At 41.4% G+C, this 17,859-nt stretch overlaps 3 protein-coding genes across 4 annotated transcripts; 1 reads left to right on the top strand and 2 right to left on the bottom strand.

Moving 5' to 3' along the window:
* Nucleotides 1-737: 737 nt before the first annotated feature.
* On the bottom strand, nt 738-12,468 carry nefla (neurofilament light chain a). The gene is made up of 5 exons (XM_044012458.1): nt 12,416-12,468; nt 2,539-3,643; nt 2,314-2,438; nt 1,413-1,768; nt 738-1,344 (listed from the first exon to the last, which is right to left on the bottom strand). The coding sequence occupies exons 2-5, from the start codon at nt 3,580-3,582 to the stop codon at nt 1,034-1,036; spliced, it is 1,836 nt and encodes a 611-aa protein (XP_043868393.1). The 5' UTR covers nt 3,583-3,643; nt 12,416-12,468; the 3' UTR covers nt 738-1,033.
* On the top strand, nt 7,154-9,445 carry pgam2 (phosphoglycerate mutase 2 (muscle)). The gene is made up of 3 exons (XM_044012462.1): nt 7,154-7,659; nt 7,779-7,959; nt 8,956-9,445. The coding sequence occupies exons 1-3, from the start codon at nt 7,243-7,245 to the stop codon at nt 9,123-9,125; spliced, it is 768 nt and encodes a 255-aa protein (XP_043868397.1). The 5' UTR covers nt 7,154-7,242; the 3' UTR covers nt 9,126-9,445.
* LOC122758345 (syntaxin-2-like) lies at nt 10,538-16,153 on the bottom strand. Of its 2 annotated transcripts, none has more exons than XM_044012459.1 (9): nt 16,067-16,153; nt 15,660-15,785; nt 15,353-15,452; nt 14,347-14,421; nt 14,077-14,150; nt 13,219-13,327; nt 12,157-12,230; nt 11,896-12,033; nt 10,538-11,453 (listed from the first exon to the last, which is right to left on the bottom strand). In XM_044012459.1, exons 2-9 carry the CDS (start codon nt 15,708-15,710, stop codon nt 11,247-11,249), a joined length of 828 nt encoding a protein of 275 aa, XP_043868394.1. In that variant the 5' UTR covers nt 15,711-15,785; nt 16,067-16,153; the 3' UTR covers nt 10,538-11,246. The 2 variants fall into 2 exon arrangements, with proteins under 2 accessions (XP_043868394.1, XP_043868395.1); XM_044012460.1 differs by having other exon boundaries at nt 15,660-15,732; nt 16,067-16,152.
* Nucleotides 16,154-17,859: the final 1,706 nt, after the last annotated feature.

Genomic DNA, 17,859 nt, shown 5'->3' with positions numbered 1-17,859 from the left:
AAGAAGTGATGCTCTTTATTTTCCTTTTACTTGTTGTCATTAGCCATAATTAACTGGGGTAACTTGCTTTAAAATACACAGCATTTTTTTTCTTTTGGATATCTGCCCTCATTATATAGGCTTTGCTCATCTTTGTCTTAAATCATGTAGAAATTGTTATTTAATTATATTGTATATTTGAATAAACAAATATACAGCTATACATTTCAGTTTATTATTTATTATTATTGTTTGTATATGTATATATTCATTATTTATTAACAGTACAAAGTTCTGTTCTGTTACTGGTGGTTTTAAAACATCATATAAGAAATGGGGGGGGGATCCTTGTATAGTAAGTTTTATTGTTGTGAGTAATTGTCTAAAATGTAACCTCTTGTATAAGCAACAGTATATTTGCAAACACAGTAATGTATATAATGCTAATATTAAATATTGGCCAGTGTAAATCATAGGCCTTCTCTAGTGTATGAGATTGATTTTACTGCTTATAAACTGAGTTCTTCTTAATTTGGGAGGGATATTCTCCTCGTTAAATGTGACCTCTAAAGATTTAAATAAATACAGTATTTCCATGGGAGGGTATAACGTGATAGGAAAGTGCTTCAAACACATAAACCACTGCTGAGGTGAATGTAGAGCCACTTGCTGTACACGTTGTCAATATACATATATATGTACATATAAAGATTTGTGCACGATGTACACGACTCAAAAACCAAGGACAGACACGCGTGTCTCTTTGATAAGTGTTTATTTCACCACCAGAAAGTCACACACTCACGTTTGCGGTTAGCAGTTGCACATACTGTATACTGTGTGCACTGTTTATGGACGACTGTGGATATTGGCAAGCGGTTAACTGTGATTTGTTGCTTTAAATGGCCGTTGGGCTTTTTTTTCACTGAGCACCATGTTAACAAGCAGAGTGGAGAAAGAGCGCAGCGCTGAGGCCTCTACTGGTTTTACTGAGCTGTGGTTTGTATGTATGTGGACGGTGTTGAACTGTGATTTGCAGAGACAAACGTCCTGTTTACTTCTTCTCCTCTGCAGCAGGTTTGGAGGCTTTGTCTTCAGCTTTCTCCTTCTTGACGTCAGCTTTGTCGTCTGTTTTTGGAGCGGCCTTGTCTTCTTCCTTGGCATCAGCTTTATCCTCCTTTTCTTCACCTGTTTTTACTTCTTCCGCCTCGACTTGCTCCTCTTCTTCTTTTGCGTCATCGGATTTTTCCTCCTCTTGTGCTTCTTCTTTGCCTTCAGTCTCTTCCTCTGCTGTGTCATCTTTCTCCTCCTCATCTTCAGCAGCAGCCTCTGTCACCTCTTCCTTTTGCTCCTCTTCATCACCACCTGTATTAATGCTCAAGTTTTATTCACTGTCGTTGTGATAAAGTAATGTAACAACATAATTAACTAACCTTCTTCTTCAGCTTTAGCCTCTTCATCTGCATCTGCAGCCTCCTCTTCACCCTCCTCCTCCTCTTTCTCTACTGCCTCCTCTCCTCCCTCCTCCTCTTCCTTCTCTTCCTTCTCCTCTTCCTCCTCCTCTGCAGGTGGGCTGGCCTCTGCTTGGTGGGCGTGGCTGGCAGAGATGAGGCCCTCTGTGGTGCTGGAGCTGAGCAGACGTGATGTCATCAGGTAGGAGGTGCCGGAGCTCAGGCTGGAGTAGACAGGCCGGGCAAAGTGGGGCGCTGACAGACTGTGGCTGTACATAGAGGACACGCCCCCAGAAACGCCCACACTGAAGCGAGACTCCTCCCCTTCCAGAAGCTTCCTAGTATGGATTTAGTGACAAATCAGGGATGACAATCGAAAAGCATCATTTCTAAATTTCTGTGGCTTGTGATATAAAGTTAGTCGTTGAGCCTTGATGCAACACATTCATTTAAAGGTCCAATGTGTACAATTTAGATAGAGTTTAATTGGCAAAAAACGTGATTTGCTACCAAAAAGTATGTTTGCAGGAGTGTACAATCAATTAAAAATAATAATTGTTTACTTTTTGAGGCCTTAGAATAAGCCTTTTATAAGTATGACAGGTAAAGGGCGTTGCTTTAAGGAGGTCGCCATCTTAAACTGCCATGTTTCTGTAGCAGCCAGACAAACAAATGACTCAAGAACATGTCTCTGAAATTGAAAACATGTGTATAATATGGGACACACTTGTTGAAGACAACATCGTTTCCACAGTTTCTTAGGAGAGATTAGAGGAGTTGACAGACGCCACGACATCCTTTACATTTTAAACGTTGTCACCTCCAATAACCTTTCAAGAATTTTCATAAAGCTCTAATCAGATTTCCGGCGGCTGCTTCTCACCTGTATGCAGCAATCTCAATGTCCAGAGCCATCTTGACATTCAGAAGGTCCTGGTACTCCTTCAGGTAGCGCGCCATTTCCTGTTTGGTGCCCCTCAGCTCGCTCTCCAAATCTGTGATGGTGTCCTACAGTACATGCAAGACAAAGTGTGAAGTATTATACGAGTAAAAAAAGAAGAAAAAAGACACAAGGACACACAAGGTGCAACGGAATTAAAATAAAGACCTGCATGGCTGAGATCTCAGCGCTCTGCTTCTCGTCCATCTCGTGCAGCTGTTTCTCCAGGGATTCATTGAGGCCTCTGCACGCATCAATCTCCAGCAGACGGGCCTGGAGCTGGCGTCGGTACTCTCCCGCTTCATCCTTGGAGCTTCTGACTGCGTCACAGTGCTGGGCCACAGTTTCAGTCAGCGAGCCCATCTTCCCTCTGAACCACTCCTCAGCTGCTTGCATGTTCCTTGCTGCCAGCCTCTCGTACTGGGACCGGATGTCCCTGAGAGCTCCAGAGAGGTCTGGAGTGGCGGTTTCAGACTCTACAGCCACCTGGACTCCCAGCTGCACCTGGGACTGAAGCTCGGCCACCTCACCTTCATGAATCCTCTTGAGGAAGGCCAGCTCCTCCAGCAGAGTTTCAACACTCTTCTCCAGCTCAGCCTTTCCTAACGCAGCCTGGTCGGCCTCGCGGCGGTTCTCCATCAGCCTGCCCTCGGCCTCTTCACGAGCCAGCACTTCCTCCTCGTACCGGCCCTGCAGGGCACTCAGGGTTTGTTCCAGTCGCTCTTTCTGGCCCAGGACGGCTTGGTGGTCTGCCCTGGCCTCTTCCATAGCTGCCCTCAGGGAGCGGGCCTCTTGCTCATAGAGTCCCCTCAGGCGGGACGGCTCATTGTGCCTCTGCCTCAGCAGCAGCAGCTCTGCCTCCAGAGCCCGGTTCTGCTGCTCCAGCTCATGCACTCGCTCGATGAAGACGGCAAAGCGGTCGTTGAGGTCCTGCAGCTGCCTGTGCTCTTGGGTGCGAACGGAGCGGAATTCGGAGCTGATCTGGGCTGCCTGGCTGAGCTCCAGCTCCAGAGAGGAGGCTGGTGAGGAGGAGGAGAGCAGCACCCGGCCGGGGGAGGAGTACTGCACACGGGATGAGGACAGTGGGGAGGTGTGGGACGAGTATACGGAGTGGGTCCTCCCTCTGTTCACCACCACACGAGGGGGAGACTCGACGTACCAGCGCCTGTAAGACGAGGTGGGATAGTATGGGTCATACCCGATGCTACTCATGGCTGAATTTGTGGGAGCACTGGCTGCTCTCCCTCTCCTCTCCTCTGTGTGTGTGTGTGTGGAGATGTATGAAGGGCTCAGGTTTAAGCCTTGACTGCTTTCTGCTGCAGCAGCCGGTGCTTTTATAGTAGGACACCGAGCTCTGACGCAAGCGCTTTGTCCAAACTCTGACAACGCAGGCTCTACAGGCTTACACTGCAACTGCAAGAAACGAGAACGGGAGGAGCCATAGGAGACGGAGACGGAGAGGAAAAGTGAGGAGGGAAGCGGTCGCACAAATGACTTATAATGAAGCTGTAAAAACTGCGCGAGTGACTCGTCAGACTTTGACATGGATGCCACGACTCTACAACTGAGTTATGACGGTTTGCTTGCGGCAGAAACTTAAATTAATGCAAAACAAATGAGCTTAAAGATTTAAATCCCATACAAACATGGCTGAATCACTGCAGGAGAGAGAGGGAAGGAAAAAGAGGAGAAGGAGGAGGAGGAGGAGGGGTTGTCCTGACTTTTACCACCATGACACAGCATCTCTCCCGGTGGCGGAGAGTGGAACTGCAGCCATAACCTCAAAAGACCTGCAGTGAAAACAATTCCACCCAAACAGAGCAGACAGTACGAGGTGCCATGTTGGAAACACAGAAAACAGCAGATCAGACGTGTGAATGATATAATCCATATAATCCTTTTATAAAAATTATAATCTAGGTTTACAGGCTTTGTAACAGAAATTGCAGCTGATTTAGTTGAAGTGGTTTTGGTCTCGGCTTTTGTGTTTAGTTTATGTGTTGCCTTTTATTCTAACTGAACTGTAAATGGTTAACTGTTTTGATGAGAGATTACTTCAGATATTTCTAATTCCTGATTAAAGAAAGACTAAGATTAAAAAAACAATTAAATTGTTATTAAATTTACAAACATTAAAAATTTTGCTCATTTCTTTTTCCCTCCCTGCAGAAAAGGAAGTGTTTGTTCTGTACTTCAATCTGGCAGTAACTTCATTCATTTTGTATAAATTAAAACCTTAAATTAAAGATATATTGCATTGTCTGTATTAGTGTTGCAAGACATTAACAGTATCTTTTCACAAACACTAGATTTAAATCTGCTTTTGTTTTCCACCAGCAAAAGAAAAGGCATTATAGCTTCTTCTTTTTGTCATGTTGTATCATTAATTCAGTTTCCTCTGCAGCACACAGCACATTCTCCATCAGCTCGGTTACATAAGTTTTTTTTTGTCCAAGTTAAAAATGCAGAGGCTCAGTGAGGATTATGTTTGGAGATGTCTTGTACTTTTTGAGGTTTGTGCATAAATGAAATGTAAGATGTAGTGCTTTTGCAGTAATATAGTGTCTTTGTGTGAAGTGTGAACGTCTGTGTGTGTGTGTGTATTATCCACACCCAGCAATTTGCCAATTCGGCAAAAGCTCCCAGTACTTACAGACGAGTTACTGTGGGATTTGGGGGGCAACTTCAGTGAGAGGCGCACACACACGTCCTGCAACGGCCTGAGTCATCGTAACAGTTGTGATCACACCATGTGTGCACTTTTCCCACCTTAACAGCAGTCTGACAATCTGCACGGAGCAATTTCAGACCCCCCCGGAAGCTGGTGGGGAGGGAACAGAGAAACAGACAATTCTTTCCACTTAATGTGCTGATTTCGAGGTCATTGCTTGTGCTCTCTGTAGAGTTGAATCACCTCATTATCCGCATTAATGAAAAATTATGACTGTTGTGATTTCTAGGAACTCCCAGAATTGACTGCATCACACACCTGAGGGAAGAGTGGGGAAAAATGGATGATATCCATGTTGTAATGTTGGAAAAACAACAATAATTGATGTTGAGATTTTATAGATTTTGCTTTATTACTGTATATAAAATGGATGTAATTTTCTTGAAATATGGTGGGAGCAGCAGTTAGCCACTAGGGGGAGACTCTGCTGGTTGATATTTCTTGATTTATATTGTCATAAAACATTTTCCTGAGGAGTTAATTGTCTCAATCACTCAATCTTTTTCCACTTGAACAGAACTTTATGTTCAAGGACAGCGCATATGAGTGGACAACAAATCTCAAAGCTTTAAAATGGGAATTTGTTTTGAAATAGGCACATTCAGTGTTTTTCCTGCAGCTTTTGTTTGTTTATGTGCAATAAAAAAAACCTTCTGCTTTTCATGATCATACGACACAGGCCGACACCAGATCTCTATTAATACTACAGCATCAGATGATCGTGTTTCTCTTTATTTCTAAATATGGACCATACATTTTATTCGAAAGGGGACAAGATGAGACACTGACTTGATTACGTGACAGCTCAGCACTTACAGTACGCTATGGATTTGTTTCCAGGCTTCGTCAGCACTTTTCTGTGTCCTGTAAGTTTCTCTGCACTGTTGCTTCCCAAGATCACATTTCATGATTGATACTATAGAATATTAGACTTTGATTCAATTTGTCAGTGGGGTATAATATTTCGTGCAGGCATGACAAATCAGTATTTACTTTATTTACACTATAGTAGTAAAAAATTTTTTTATTTTGCAGTTTGCTAGTTGCTGCTTGTAGCAATACATTTATATAAGTGAGAGGACTAATGGTTTGTATTATACAATTATATATATGTACAGTATGTATGTATATATACAGTGCATATGATACTAGAGCACCTTTGAGAGGTGTTTTAAAGTTTTAAACAATGAGATTTTACTGATATCATATGCACTCGTGTGCTCACGTTTTCACAAGTGCATCGTGGAACTACAGTGGCCTACTCCACCTCTCTCTCTCTCTCTCTCTGCTCTTTCTTCTTCATTGGTTTATGCACAAGCTTTATGTGGGCGAAGCTGCTGCAAAAACATTGCAGCGCAAGATGGCGGCTTCCAAAAATCAATAAAAAAAACGTATTTACAAGGCTCAGAAACTGACCTATTTTTATTTTAAAGGGATTACACACTAATAAAAACATACTCACGGGTAGTTTATTCAATTTCTGTCAGTGAACCCTCCTAAATGTTACAATCTGAACCTCCTACAATTAATATGTGCTCCTGAAGCTGCAGACGCTGTGTTGTGAGCACTGGCAGCTACATGTACAGTAGAAGAAAGCAAATCCGTACATACTGCAACCAGCTGCCAACTCAGCTTTGTTTTGGCAACTTGCCTGTGGATTTTCCTGCAACACTAGTCCACAGTGTCTGTGTTATTCCACAGAACAACATAGTATCTATTTAAATGAATGAGCAGGACTCTCATTCTCTCTCAGTTATGAAGTAGTTCATTAGCGAGTGAGACGAGTTGCCTTTTTGCAGCCTAACCTGATCTTTACAGTTTTGTACCACGGATCTCACTTTAAAAGTCATGTTGCTATTTTGGCTTAATATCTGACCTCTGGCCTTCCAACCATCACATGTCCCAGGAGTCCACCCATCCTCTGGTGCTATTGGCTGATCCCGTGTGTCCATCAGCGTGTGAATGCTTCTCACAGGTGGACAGTAAAGGAGGCCTGTCTGCTGTGCACTGCCACCACTCAGGCTGCTATAAAAAGCAAGTGGTATGCTGTACTGGGTTCACTGTTGTTGTCAGCCAGTGTGTGCGTACACAACTTAGAAGGGCTGAGGTTATCGTGTCTGGGTTAGGGAAACACTGCAAGCATGACTGCCGTACATCGTTTGGTTATCGTCCGCCACGGCGAGAGCTCCTGGAACCAGGAGAACCGCTTCTGTGGCTGGTTTGATGCTGACCTCAGTGAGAAGGGCCTGGGGGAGGCCACCCGCGGGGCCCAGGCCATCAAGGAAGCCGGCATAAAGTTTGACGTGTGCTACACCTCAGTGCTGAAACGTGCCATCAAGACCCTGTGGACCATCATGGAGGGCACAGACCAGATGTGGCTGCCCGTGATCCGTACCTGGCGCCTGAACGAGCGCCACTACGGAGGCCTCACTGGCCTCAACAAGGCCGAGACAGCTGAGAAGCACGGTGAGGCGCAGGTGAAGATCTGGCGCCGCTCATTTGACATCCCACCTCCACCCATGGACAAGGACCACCCTTACCACAAAATCATCAGCGAGGTGAGACAACCAAGCAATAACACATTGATGTGCTCTTTGTCAGTAATCCAAACTATTTCACAGCCGATTGATTTAAAATCAGTTATGTGACATCTTTCAACTGCTGTTGCTACTTCCAGTCCCGACGCTACAAGGGCCTGAAAGCCGGTGAGCTGCCTACCTGCGAGTCACTGAAGGACACTATTGCCCGTGCCCTGCCTTTCTGGAACGACGTCATTGCCCCCGAAATCAAAGCTGGCAAGAACGTAATCATTGCTGCCCATGGCAACAGCCTCCGCGGCATCGTCAAGCACTTAGAGGGTGAGTATACTGCAGTCGGCAGGTGGACAATAAAAGAGTGAATGAAGAAGAAAGTGCTGCAGTGACAGGCAGATGTGACTGATGCGTTCACTTTCACACAACAACAACAACACTGCAGTCTTAAGGTAACATCAGTTTTTACAATAATGACTCTTGCATACAAGGAGAAGAGTCAGATAATCAGTCCGTAACTAACACCCACTCCCACACACAGTAGTGGATTACAGTGTGTAAAAATAGCACGAAAGGACTCAGGGACAGGGAAGAGGGTCAGGAGCTCGGTTCCCGTTACAGTCACGACCTTTATGTAAAGGTTGTACTTTTTCAAGCAGTGGCCAGACACGGATAAGGGAGTTATACAGTCACAGCGTCTCAAGGGCAAAAGTAAATCCTAGACAGAAACGATAGGTCACGTATAACCAGTTCATGTTACAAATTCCTGTAGTAAAAGTAAAAGTAATGAAATTAGTGATTGCAAACATGGCTGCCCAAGGAGGCACAAAGAAAAACGGATTGTAACCACTCAACCCAAGTCTCACCTGATCTGCACCAGCTTAAGCCAACAATATTTTTTTTACATTATTTTAACAACCATTTTTGGCTGGAAACTTAAGTTACATTTCTGATCCACTGCTGCCTCCGTAAGAACCAAACTGTGTTATTTTGTGACTTTGGTGTATGAAATTCTTCATCCAGATTCACTTGACACACACTTAGCAAAGGAGACAGCAGAGGAACAGCAGCTCATGTGTCCCTGTGAGCTAAAATTTCTGATTTTCTCTATGGACTTAGATATTGAGTGGACAATCTTTAGCTTTAATTTACAGATATCATATATAAAATTATGCTGGCACCACCTAGACTGTCACTTTAAAGATCATTGTCTGCCCTGTATGTCTTGCAAGGCTCCAGACACTGTTGTATAGTACCAGTTATATTGCCGCTGTTCTGTCTGCTGATCTGCCTGTGTGTTCTTTTTCCCGCCCGTATCTGTAGGTATGTCTGATGCAGCCATCATGGAGCTGAACCTGCCCACAGGAATCCCAATTGTTTACGAGTTGGACGCAAACCTGAAGCCCGTGAAGCCCATGTCTTTCCTCGGCGACGAAGAAACCGTAAAGAAGGCCATGGAGGCCGTGGCTGCCCAGGGCAAAGTCAAGAAGTAAGCCTGCTCTGGAGGCTCCAAGTGGAGGCCGAAACTAAAATATGACTCTTCCCAATTTTGTCCTTCAACCTTTCCTTCTATCGTTTATCCATCCTTGTAGTCCATTCCAACAGGGGGAAAATTGTTAATGGTTCTTTTGGAGATGAGCCATTTCCAGCACATTAGCCTTGTTTGTTTAAATCATAGAAAGAGGAATGGCCTGTCAATCCAAGCAGACAGCCTGGCCTCGCATTACTCAGCCCTTTTGAATTGTGGTCAGGCCCTATTTTGAGGGCTTCAGCACCCTGGCACAACCAATAAAGAAACCACATTTTTATGTAAGCTTGTGGCTGTTTGATTCTACCTTTAACGTCTCATATCTCCTTCACTTTTTTTTTTTCCTTCTTCAAACTACATTGTCATCCTTACATATCACACCTTTTCTTCTGTGGCTGCTCATTCGGAAATCAGTAGTTTCAGCAAAGTGGAAAGGTGCTGTGAAATCTTATCCAGGAGGCAGAGTGGTGGTGGTGGTGGTGGGGGGGAGGAGGGGAAGAGGAGAAACAGAGATAGAGAAAGAGACCGAGTCGAAGAGACGAGTCAATAGGTTCATCTTGGCAGCATTCCCATGATGCAGAATAAGAGTTTTTTAAGCACTATCCTTCAACCCAGACAGATAACACTAAAGGAGGAAAACTGTGAAAAAGTAGGTTTGCTTATAACCACGACATATAGCAGGGTTTATGTCAAAACACAGTATTTGTGGCATGGTTGCCTCTCAGTAAGAAGAACCCTGGTTCAACCAAAGGCCTTTTTTGTGAGGAGTTTGCATACTCTATCCACAGACTGTCCAGGGTGTACCCCGCCTTTCGCCCCACATCATCTGGGATTGGCTCCAGCCTCCTGTGACCTTCATGTGGAGGATTAAGTGGTAGGCAATGAGTAAGTGAGAGTGTTTGGCTCCGCTTGCATCACTGCAAATCAATGATGACTTGTCTTCCTACCATGATAAAACACTTCTATCATGTTGAGAGAGGCTTCTATGTCTTGTCTACAGAACATTAGTGAGTCACTGAATGGACTGAAGACTTAATTTACTGAATGTGTCACGTCCATTCATCATTTATCCACCCACTTCAACAGTAAGGAGGGACTTGGGTCCCTATAGTTGGAAACACTTCCAAATGTAAGGACACTTCGTACTGATGATCTTATTAAATCTAAGTATATAATTTTGAAATTCAAGCTAAGTTTTGACCGGTGTAAAATGAATCTCAATGTGTTCCTGAGATTTTATTCCTCAGACAGTCACAGTGACCCTAACTGTTGACAATTGGCCCCGCAAATTCAATTCAGTGAGTGCAAGAGATCTCATGCACCAGATCTGAAAGGATTCTCTTCAGGTTGAGTTTTGAAAAAAGCAAAAACAAACTGTTAAAAGTACCACTTAGAAAAAATTTTATTTAGCATTGACACAGCACTTGTTTTTTTCAATCAAACAATTGGCAATTAAATAATTACACAGTAAATTCTGCAGTGTTGATGAAAACATTAAAGAGTAATTTGGAATGTTAAATTGGAGCGGTGTTAAACTCAACAATTTTAGTGCAACTTCAACACTGCACTGTGGTGTATCAGACAACATGACAACACACTGCTTGATTAAAAGACAAAACAAAACAACTACAGCAGCACTGCACAGAGGAAGAACGTGGCATTGCTTCCAAGAAGCATCTGAAGCTTTCACGCCATCTACTGGCCACTAAGAAGAAAATCAACTATGAGTGAGTAAGAGTTTCTGTGAAAAGAAAAGGAGACTGGGTTTAGAGTCAAAAGGTAGAAGTCAGCAAACAAACAAATAAATAATTATCATTTTGGACAACAGTAACTTATTTCTCCTTTTGTGTAGTCCACAGACAGACTCACATGCTGGTTTGCAAGGCTTGTCCACGGCCTTGGCACTTTTCATTTTACAGGACATTATTAAAAGCAGTTCAAATTCAAGTTCATTATCAAGTTAAAACTAACAGCTGCCTTTAGAAAAAAACAAAACAGGCATCAGAGGCGGCAAACACGGCACTGCACTGTGATCTGATGAAGCATGTTTGGAGTAGTTTATGCCCCAGAAGAGTGAGTCAGGAGCTCAATTATGATTGGAGTTTGAGGGGTTTTGGTCCATAGCAGTTTTAAAAGATGTTTGCCTCTTGAAGGGTTTTAAGAAGCTTGGAAGAGATGCGATCTTATATGGGTTTTTCTTGTACACCACGGCTTTATTTGTCTCTTCTTTGGACATGTCAACATAGTCCACGGCACTGCTCACATTCTTTTCTATGTTGTTGATCAAATCCCCCTGATGGAAGAAAAGAAAAAACACTTGTCAGACATTTGTTCTATGACTTAAAACAGTAGTGTGTAATTTATAATATATGATAATAATAATATAATATAAACAAAATTCTCAGATTGAGCCCATCAGCTACACGGAGCTGGTTTATGTGAAGACAGAGGGAAGCAACAGCAACATCGCTCTAGTAAAGTCAGACAAAAACAAAAGTTTGCTGCATTGCTGCTGTATACACACAAATGCTCCCTTCAGTCAGGTCTGATAGTTTTGCTTGACAAAGCCTAGTGTCAGATAAAGGACACCACATAAAAACAATGCTGTTTTGGTACTTGAAGGCCACACAAAGGCAGAATAACCGCATCAACAACAACAATAATCACCAAAAGTTTAGGCCTATTTCTTTATGTTGATTAATATTCATCGTTTCCAAACAAGGCAGCTATCATACCTGACTCTCTAACAGCATGGCAGTATCAATGAATATTTCATGCAACTCTTTGATGCTCCACTCCAAGCAAACAATGTCCTGATGACGAGATTCAATCTCACTCAGAGCTTGGCTCGAAATCTGAACATCACAGTTGATCTGAGGAAGAAAGAAAAAAAAGGAAGAAAAAAAACCATTGGTGAGTTCTTTTTGATCCACAACAAAAAAATACATTCCTGAATATTGAAAAGTCATTATTTTTGTGCATGACATGGCACCAACATCAGATATGAAGACGGTAAGACTGTCACGGTGTAGCATCACCTCCAACTCTTCATCTGTTGTCACTTTTCCCACTGGAAGAAAATCAAAAACAAAGAAAAAACAGTTCACACTGTAAAAAATAAAACACAACAGAAATAACATGTATTTTTGCATGTTCACCACAGGATGGCGGTACTACACATCTACTGCTAAACCACTTTGTCCAAACAAAATCAATTAAGTGCTATGCTGGCATCAGCCACCATCCACTTCAGGATGTGTGTGTGTGTGTGTGTGTGGCTGTAACCTGCAGGTAAAATGAGACCTTGTTTATTTATGGGACTGAAGTAGAAAACAACAACAACACTTTTAGAATTCAAGCCATTTATAATTCACTAACTTAGCAGACAGGACACTTTGAAAAGATTCATGTAACGTAACAGATGTGTTATCTCTTCTGAATCTATATTAGAACTGGCTGTAGTGGACCTATGTGAACAGAGGCTTAATAGTAAAAAAAAAAAAAAAAAAAAAAATTCATTTAAAATACTTATTTATTTTCCCGATAAGTTGCTTACTTGTGTGTTCCATAAAATCCAGAAATAAATAGTTCTCACCTGTAGAATAAATTCAAAATGATATACGTTGAGCTCTTTTTCCACACCTCAAAATGATGATGTCCTCAAATCTCTTGTTTTGGTCCACAAAAAAAGGAGGAAAATATAAATAGCGGAGCAAAGGATAGCGGGAAATAGGTTTCCTTGTTTTTCTAACCGATTGTCCAAAAAGTTGGTGATGGATGAATTGTTGCAGCCCTGTTTAAAAAGAAACTAGGTGTCTAACCTGTAATTGGGAAGCAGAACTGATCCATCAATACTTCCCTATCTGTGGAGCAATGAGTAGAATAACAACTTCTTGCTTGTTAAAGGCAGAAACTCCTTCCTAAACGTGCTGCTGATATAAGCGGATGTAAGATGTGAAACCCATTCTGCAAAAACACTCCTACCTCCTGAGCGGAAGCAGGAGGTAGAAAGTATTTACATTTTGGTTTTTGATTTGTTTTTGTTTTTGGAAACTCACCAATCTCCAGTTGTCTCTGAATTTGAGCTTTGCATTTGTCTCTGAAGGATAATTGTGCGTTGTGGTAGCCACGCATGGTTTCTGCAAACCAGCGAGTCAGGTGTGAGTGCTGGGGAGAGGGAGGCAACAGGATTTCACATCAGATTAAGGAGACAGAAATGAAAGAAAAAAAAAGGGAAGTTAAGTTTTACTATTTCGTACACAGGCCATTGTCAGGTAGTGATTTTGCGTGGGAAGGACATTTAAAGTAAAACTGCTGATCGGAAGTGGCTGGGTATAATGGTGTGTTCCTGTTGTAGTCGAATATTTCAGCTGGAGTTCCCAGTTGGAAGTTTCAACTGGAATTTCTAACTCGGAAAGTAGGAGTATCCTCGCAAACCCCAAGACAGGATTCCAAGTTGACACTACTTTCACAGTAAATTCCACTTTTGTCTAATTTAATTCAGATTACATCAGCCATACATTTTTCCCTGTGGAAGTACAGTGTTGTCATCGACTGGTATTGCTAATGATGGCTACCAAGCCTGAGATATGTTTGGGTCCAACTTCAACAAGAACTTCAACCCTTGTCCACCTTCCAGTGTAAATGAAATGCACTGCTATCTGCTGCGATCGAATTAATAATCTCAACACAATCTCAATTTTTAAATGTACTCACAAATTGTCACTTTAACTGATGGACTTTTTAATAATCAAATGAGTGATCAAATATTTATGTCCATCCCTAGGTTCTTGATTCAAATGTTCAGAAACACATCTTTTCAACCACTTTTTATAGAACTACAACGATTGTTTTGTAATAACATGTCAGAAATGAAGCATCCATGGCTTATTTAACAAAATAAAATGATCACAAACCTGGTTCGTCTCTATTCGCTGGATTACCGAGGAACTTTTACCGTTCTTTTCCGCAGACAAATTTTTCTGCATTGCTAAACAAACACAAAACAAGCAGTTAGAGATGATAAATACCTCACTGACATTAAGTTAGTTCAGTTCCTCGTTGCTCTAACAAACAGCCACATGTCTATCAGTGTGGTATGAAGCATTGCTGCATCTGGACTAACTTTTATGTCATACATCTGAAATATAGGAGATAAATCTACTGTACAAAAACACTGCACTCACATTTTAACTTGGCTCGGACCAGGTCAGCGCTCCTCTTGATCTCGCTGTTCAGCTGCTCCAGCTTTTCTTTATTCCCTAAAAACAACATAAATAACAAGTTCACCTCACAGAGTATTTTACAAACAAGTAAAGTGGCAAAAATAACCATCGTGTACAGACATCGTGTGTCTCCCAATTTCATTTACATGGTAACCAGGTTTTTTTCCCAAGACGACAAAACCCAGCACAAAGAAAACTACTGCATTACTTGACATTTCTCGCTTGTCTTTTTGAACTTTCCTGTAAAACCTAATATCATTTTAAATAATTGAGTCAGACATTTTCAAAGAGAAAAAATAAACTTATTCTGTCAGATTCGGAAAAATTCCCCTGTGATCGACTGATCTACAGAATCAAATAGGTCTTCTACTCATTATTCTATGAAAGAGGTCCTTATATTTAATTCAAATATTTTTTATTCATATTCCATGTAAAGATGTGGAATATATTCTCATATCTTCTTTTGTGTTCCTACAATTTAGCTAACTGAGCCTAAATCAAACAGCTTTTTAATAATTTGTTAGAAAACTGGCTTGTTTACATAATATTTCCATTATCATTGACTGTGGCTTGTATGGATACTTTGATATCACTTATATTAAGTGAGATGACACCGCTTTGTTTTGCATGACATGAAGTTGTGACTCATTCATTTTTTAACCACAAATTTGCTCTCCTATATTGTGAATTTGAGTCGTTAGAGTTGTGTCATGGTATACCAAACATTTGGGAAACACTGCTCCATAACGTAACCCTGAGAAATATAAGCCCCTCTGTCTACAACCGAGACAAGTCTGTTTGTCAAAGGCTGCGTGTGTTTGTCTTTTCAGTGTAGTATGGCCCGAAGGAGGAGGAGGAGGAGGTAGATGTTTGAATTCATCAGCACAATGGTGAAGGCATCACATTTCATCTTTGTGAAAACAATTACAGCTGCATTTACGGAGGGGGAAAGATGTTCTGGACTTACTCCTGTCGTGGTTTGGAGCAGAGAGGACGACGCCGTGACTTCTCTCCAGCTCCTCTGCTTGGCTGGAGATCTTCTCAATGAGGCTTTTCACCTCTGCCACCTGACATAACACACACACACACACACAGACACAGACACAGTACAGGCTGTCATGTTTATTTATACTGTATGGCTCATTAAGAACAAAAGGATTTGGGCCAACAAGACAAAGTACACATTTTAAAACAACAACATATAATAAAACATCATTAGTTTTAAAAGTAAGATTGAAAAAAAAAAACTAGACTTAGGCTGTGGGAAGTTTTACCGTTGTGAAAAAATCCTCCATATTGCGCCTTTTCTCTGCTAGGTTCGTCATGTCATCCCACTCCTGCTGGTGCCTTTTTCAAATAAAGGGGATTATTTTGACCACGAAAAAACACTCCACCTGTTCCTGCACACACACACAGACACGTCACAACAACGTTAATGTCGTGTATTTAACTATAAACAGTTTATATTTGATAACAAACAATTAACAACACGAGTCACACACGTCGCTCGTGTTGTAGGAACACCACAGCCATTTCCTCCTCTGCCGCGACCAAAAGTGAATTAACCACGTTTAAAAAAGTGTTTCGGTGCTAACATGGCGACGCAAACACTGAGCTCCCGCTGTACAGCGACAACAAAACTAAACAGTCGACATCTTCTAACGGTTATTTCCGTACTTACTTTCCGTTGTGACGTTAACGTTCGACCTCCACCTGCTGCTTCGGTCTGTCCTCGCTCTGTTGTTCTCACCTGTGTGTGTGTGTGTGTGTGTGTGAGTCAGACAGACGGAGCGCGTGCACGCACGCAGGTGGCAGGCGCGTCACCGCGGGGAAACAAATGACCTCACTGTGAGCGTTCATGTGATGCTGCCCCCTGTGTTTCAAAACTGCAGGTGCAACTGAAAATGGAACTGAGGAGTAACTTCAGTTACTCACTTTAGGCTGTCTTGTGTAAAGTACCTTAAAGGGATACTTGAGTAAAAGTACACGTATCTTCTCAGGATATGACTTTGTTAGAAGTTGAAGTCACTTTTTAGACAATATTTAGAAAAGTTAAAAGTCTTACGTGCAATAATAATCAATAATCTACTTGCAATACTGTATATACTGTACACAAGTGCAATATACTTATTTGTGCTGTAAAGTCCATACTATGTATATTCTGCTAAACGTCTATAATGTACATTCTACATTCTATTTTAACTATTTTTTTTCTAGTCTAAGTGTTGATATCTTTTTATTTTCTTTTTTGGTAATGCATGTTTATTATTTATTATCTTTATCTTACTGTCTTGCTGCTGTACCAATGTAAATTTCCCCACTGCGGGTCAAATAAAGGACTATCCTATCTTATCTTAAAGTATATTATATATATTTACTGTAATGTAGCATCAAAAGTAATTTTCTGATATAAAATGTACAGTGTTGTAATGTAACAAAGTACATATACTTTGTTACTGTAATTCATATTTATTTTCTGTGGGTTGTTATCCAAACTATACAAAACATGACTGACAAAAGTGTCATTGGATGAAAGTGCTTAACACAGAAAATGTAATTTACACATTTACACCGGTACAAATAGCATATTCTAAATGTGTATATTTAAATTTTTCTAAGTGTAACAACTGCCTCAATTTGCTATAATGCAATAAAAAGCTGGTCCTACATATACAATATACTTTTGTAAACTTTGTTCAAACAGGGAACTGTGGTTAAAAAAAAAAATGTCCTTGGATAAATGGTTGCTATCCAAATGGCTCCCAAGTGTAGATATAAATTAAAAATGTTGGAGAGGTGAGGCATTATCAAGGTCTGATTCAGAGCCATTATGTCGGGCTAAAAGCACCTGTATTAAATAATCCATTATGAAGTGTTTAAAAAAGGAAAAGAAAAGAAAGTTGAAGCAGTTTTGTACTCTGTGTGCTGACTTACTGGAAAATAATGTGCCTACATTTCTGCTTCTCTGTCTGACAGCTGTAGATTTAATTCCACTACAGATTACAGTGTAAAGACTCTACTGACTATTGATGATGTTTTGGTCTATAACCACCACAGAATGAATGAACAGAGGCTTATGCGTCATATTGTTGAATTGTCATTTTCATAAATCACAGTATAGGAGTCAATCAGCCTTTGTGGGAAAAAGTGGACAAACATGTTATTTTGTATGTGTTTTGTGCAACTTTAAAATACGAGAGTCTCATCTTTAACATGCGTGTGAGGATATGCTGCACATTTTGACATAATAGCCTGAAGGCAGATGGCTCCTCACAGTTATATCAGGGTGTGGCACGATGTTTGCTCACTAACTGGCATGTAATAATCCTGCAGTAAAACAGCTGCTCGGTCACTTCCTCGTCTTTTAATCATTATCCTGAAATGACACAAGGTTGTGCGAAGAGAAGGACGGCTCAAACATTAAAAAATACTCTTTACTGTTTCAGCATCATTTAGGCTGCGGCTGTAGATGAT

The sequence above is a fragment of the Solea senegalensis genome, linkage group LG21 (genome assembly GCF_019176455.1).
Source record: "Solea senegalensis isolate Sse05_10M linkage group LG21, IFAPA_SoseM_1, whole genome shotgun sequence".
NCBI classification, from domain to species: Eukaryota; Metazoa; Chordata; class Actinopteri; order Pleuronectiformes; family Soleidae; genus Solea; species Solea senegalensis.
Note: the sequence above shows the minus strand (reverse complement) of the source record. Positions and strands in the feature narration are given on the sequence as shown.